Source organism: Myotis davidii, unplaced genomic scaffold, assembly GCF_000327345.1.
Source record: "Myotis davidii unplaced genomic scaffold, ASM32734v1 scaffold1199, whole genome shotgun sequence".
NCBI classification, from domain to species: domain Eukaryota; kingdom Metazoa; phylum Chordata; class Mammalia; order Chiroptera; family Vespertilionidae; genus Myotis; species Myotis davidii.
In genome coordinates this window covers 151,454-155,327 of record NW_006290022.1, presented here as the reverse complement: position 1 = coordinate 155,327, position 3,874 = coordinate 151,454, and the positions used below count along the sequence as shown (strand labels likewise).

Below are 3,874 nucleotides of genomic sequence, written 5' to 3'. Positions count from 1 at the left end.
ATATGAACCAGAAGGTCATGGTGCAATTCCCCGTCAGGGGCACATGCCTGGGTTGTGAGCTCGATCCTCAGTATGGGGCGTGCAGGAGGCAGCCGATCCATGATTCTCTTTCATCACTGATGTTTCTCTCTCTCTCTCCCTCTCCCTTCCTCTCTGAATTAAAAAATATATTTAAAAAGACAAAACATATAAAGGAAAATGACATTGGGAATAAAATATCAGTGATTCTTATCAAATGAAGAATTGTCTTTATGAAAAAGGACTGATCCAACCATCTGAGCTTAATGAAGACCTATGATAAGGTCTCTCCCTCAGCTAACTTCAGATTCTTAGGTCAAAGTCATCAAGGACTTTTGCCCTTTGGCTTTCAACGGGGGAAGCATCATCAAACGGCCCCATTTCTACAAAATGTGTGTTAGAGACCAATGCACTTCCCCCTTGCCTCTGCCTCTGCTCCTTTGGGACGCAGTCTTTGCTTTTGTAACACCCTTAGGCTTTTTCTTCTGAGTGGGAATTCTGATGTCGAACCAGGGATGAGCTCCGGCTGTATGCCTTCCCACATTTACTGCATTCGTAGGGTTTCTCTGAGGAATGACTTCTCTGATGCCGGATGAGGTCCGAGCCACTGCTGAAGGCCTTCCCACACTCATTACATTCGTAGGGTTTCTCTCCTGTGTGACTTCTTTCGTGTAGAATAAGGGACGTGCGCTGACTGAAGGCCTTCCCGCAGGTCTTGCACGTGTACGGTTTCTCTCCGGTGTGGATCCGTTCGTGCTGGGCAAGGTGCGCGCTCTGACTGAAGGCCTTGCCACACTGATCGCATTCATACGGCCTGTCTTCAGTGTGGATTCTCTTATGCCGCGTAAGAGATATTCGGTGACTGAAGGCTTTCCCACATTCCTCGCACTGGTACGGTTTTTCTCCAGTATGAATTCTCTGATGTTCAATAAGAAATGACTGGCGGCCGAAAACTTTACTACATTTGTTGCATTTGAAAGGCTTCTCTTCAGAATGAATGTTCTGATGTATTTTAAGGTTGGCAGTTTCAGAAAACATCTTCCCACATTCCTTACATTCAAAGAGTTTCTTTTTCCTCGTGTGAACTTTCTGATGTTGAATAAGGGATGAATGCCGATGACAGACCTTCTCGCATTTATTGCACCTGTACAGTTTCTCTCCATTGTGAATTTTTAGATGTAGAATAAGGGTTGAAAGCCGCTGGAACACCTTCTCACACTTAGGGCATTTGTAGGGTTTCTCCGAAGCATGAATTCTCTGATGAAGCATGATGGATGAGATCCTATTAAAAGATTTTCCACATTTTCTACATTTATAAGGATTCTCTAAATGGTGGCTGCTTTGCTGACTCGAGGCCTTCTCACCCTCATTAGTTTTCTCTCCAGTATGAATTCTTTTATGTAGAACAAGGACTGATTTCTTTCGGAAGCCCCTCCCACATTTACTGCACTCATGGATTTTCTTTCCCTTGTGGATTTTCCTATGAAGTGAAAGGGATGACCTTCGAATGAAGGATTTCCCACGTTTCCTGCACTGGTGGGCATTTTCATCAAGGAGAGTTTTCTGATGTATCCTGAGGGTTGGACACGGACTCAAGGCCTTCCCACAGTCAAAGGTTCCCTTCCCACCATGACTTTTCTCATGTAGAAGCAGCGTGGTTCTTTGCGTGAAGCTTTCCCCACATTCATCACATTCGTGGCTTTTCTTTCCACTGTGAATTCTCTGATGGAGGAGGAGGGATGAAACCTGTCTGAAGGCTTTTCTACAATGACTACATTCATAAGGTCTCTCTTCAGTATGGGAATTCTGATGAAGTTCAAGAGATAAGCTTTGACTAAAGGTTTTCCCACAGTCATTACATTTTAAAGCCTTCTTCCCTGGATGCACTTTCTTGGGTTTCTTTAGGAGTGAATTTTTTGTGCAGCCTCTCTTTCCTGTGGGACCTTTTCGTGCTGCAGAAACTGGTTTCTGGTAGATGCTTTGCCCAGGTTTGTTGCAATGATCGGGATGGAACTTGTTGGTTTCACATTTAGACCCTGAGTGTGAAAGACATCAACAAATTAAACATCTGTTTTCTTATTATTTTTTTTAAATTGTCATGTAAGAAGCTAAGTTGAATTGACAGAAAATTTCCTAGAGTATAAGTGAAAAATTCATCACACTTTACCACAAGAACAATCCCATTTTTTAAAGTTGAAACTATCTGAAAGCTGTGCATCTAAATCGAAAGTGTCCTTTCTTGGACAATAGATTGCAGTATTATTTTCCTTCACTTTGATTTTTCCCATTTTCTGAAATGTACATGTCCCTTAAGAGTATCAAAACAGTCATTTAAAATGACTAAAGTAGCTCTCTGAAATGCTAAAGGAAAGGCTCCGGCAGCTCTCTGTGATTGTAAAGTGGTTAGTACTCTGTGTTGTGAAATGCTAAAGGAGTAGTGAAAAGTGAAAAACATCAGAAGAGAAATTTAAAACTGCTTGAATGCCTTTTGATATTTTCCCAGAATTAATGTTCAGAAAAAATAATACTGTGAAATTAGAATTTCATTAGCCTGATTAAATTGGAGGCTGGGTTGGCTTTTAACTAAATACTCATTTTTGCAAGAGTCACTAGGAACTCTCTTTTGAAGAGAGAAACCACTAACCTCAAGTTCTGTACTCTGTGAAAATATCCTTCAAGAGTGCAAGAGAAATAAAGACTTTCTCAGATAAACAAACGTTGAGAGAATTCACTGCCAGTAGACTTATGCCATCAGTCCAAGAGGAAGGTGACCCCAGATCTTGAAAATCCTCCCCGGCTGCACCACAGCAAGGAAACAAAGGCCTCATCATGAATTGCTGGACCACTCGGACCCAGGATGACACTATTATAAGTCTTTCCTCTTACCAGGGGAGCTACTGCTACACTGGAGTAAAGCTCTGTATACGGAAAAGACAGGTCTACTGGACAGTACCCAGGGCCAACATCCAACAGGTTGCCTCCCAGATGATCTAGGCAACTGCACTCTCAAGCCTGAAAACACCACCTCCCCCTGGTGCCCCCATGCAGGAATTTTCGACGTGTGTGGGACCACTGCTTACTCATGCCTGCCTGCAAACTGGATGGGAGTGTGCACTCCTGCCTATCTAACTCGATGTGTCTATTATACCCAACAACCAATCCTTTGAAACCCTCCTAAAAGCAGTAACTAGATATAAAAGAGCTCTGCAAGTGATTCCCCTTCTAATAGCACTTGGAGTTGCGGGAGGCATAGGAGCCGGGGGAGGGGGAGGGGAAATAGCTCACTCTATCTCCTCTTATCAAGTTTTAACCCAAGAATTTTCAGAAGATATAGAGAGAGTAGCTGAGACTCTAATCGTCTTGCAGGATCAAGTTGATTCCTTCGCCACAGTAGTACTACAGAATACAAGAGGATTAGACTTACTAACAGCAGAAAAAGGTATGATTCCTTCGCCACAGTAGTACTACAGAATACAGGAGGATTAGACTTACTAACAGCAGAAAAAGGTGGAATCTGCCTCTTCTTAAAGAGTGCTGCTTTTATGCCAACCAGTCAGGCATTGTCAGAGATAAGGCTAAGGATCTACTTGAACGAGCAACAAAAAGAAGACAGGAGCTATACGAGTCCTGGGCTGCTGGGGTGGGGGTGGGGGGGCGAGGGTAATCTAGAAATGGCTTCTCCCATTGACAGGAACACTGTTAATGTTACTCATAGCCATAACCTTAGGACAATGTCTTCTAAATTTCTTAACTTGCTTTTTCTCATCTCGCCTAGATGCCTTTAAACTTCAAATGGCCCTACAAACCAGAAGAATTCCCTACAAACCCCTCTGAGAGGAAGACACGGGTGGGCTAA

At 43.1% G+C, this 3,874-nt stretch overlaps 1 protein-coding gene across 1 annotated transcript in view; it reads right to left on the bottom strand.

Annotated features, from left to right (window-relative positions):
* Positions 1-141: 141 nt before the first annotated feature.
* ZNF667 (zinc finger protein 667) overlaps positions 142-3,874 on the bottom strand; it is a 38,077-nt gene continuing 34,344 nt past the window's right edge. The window contains exon 5 of the mRNA XM_006762722.2: positions 142-2,054. Coding sequence (XP_006762785.1) covers positions 490-2,054 — 1,565 coding nt within the window. The 3' untranslated portion in view covers positions 142-489. The remainder of the gene's footprint in view (positions 2,055-3,874) is intronic.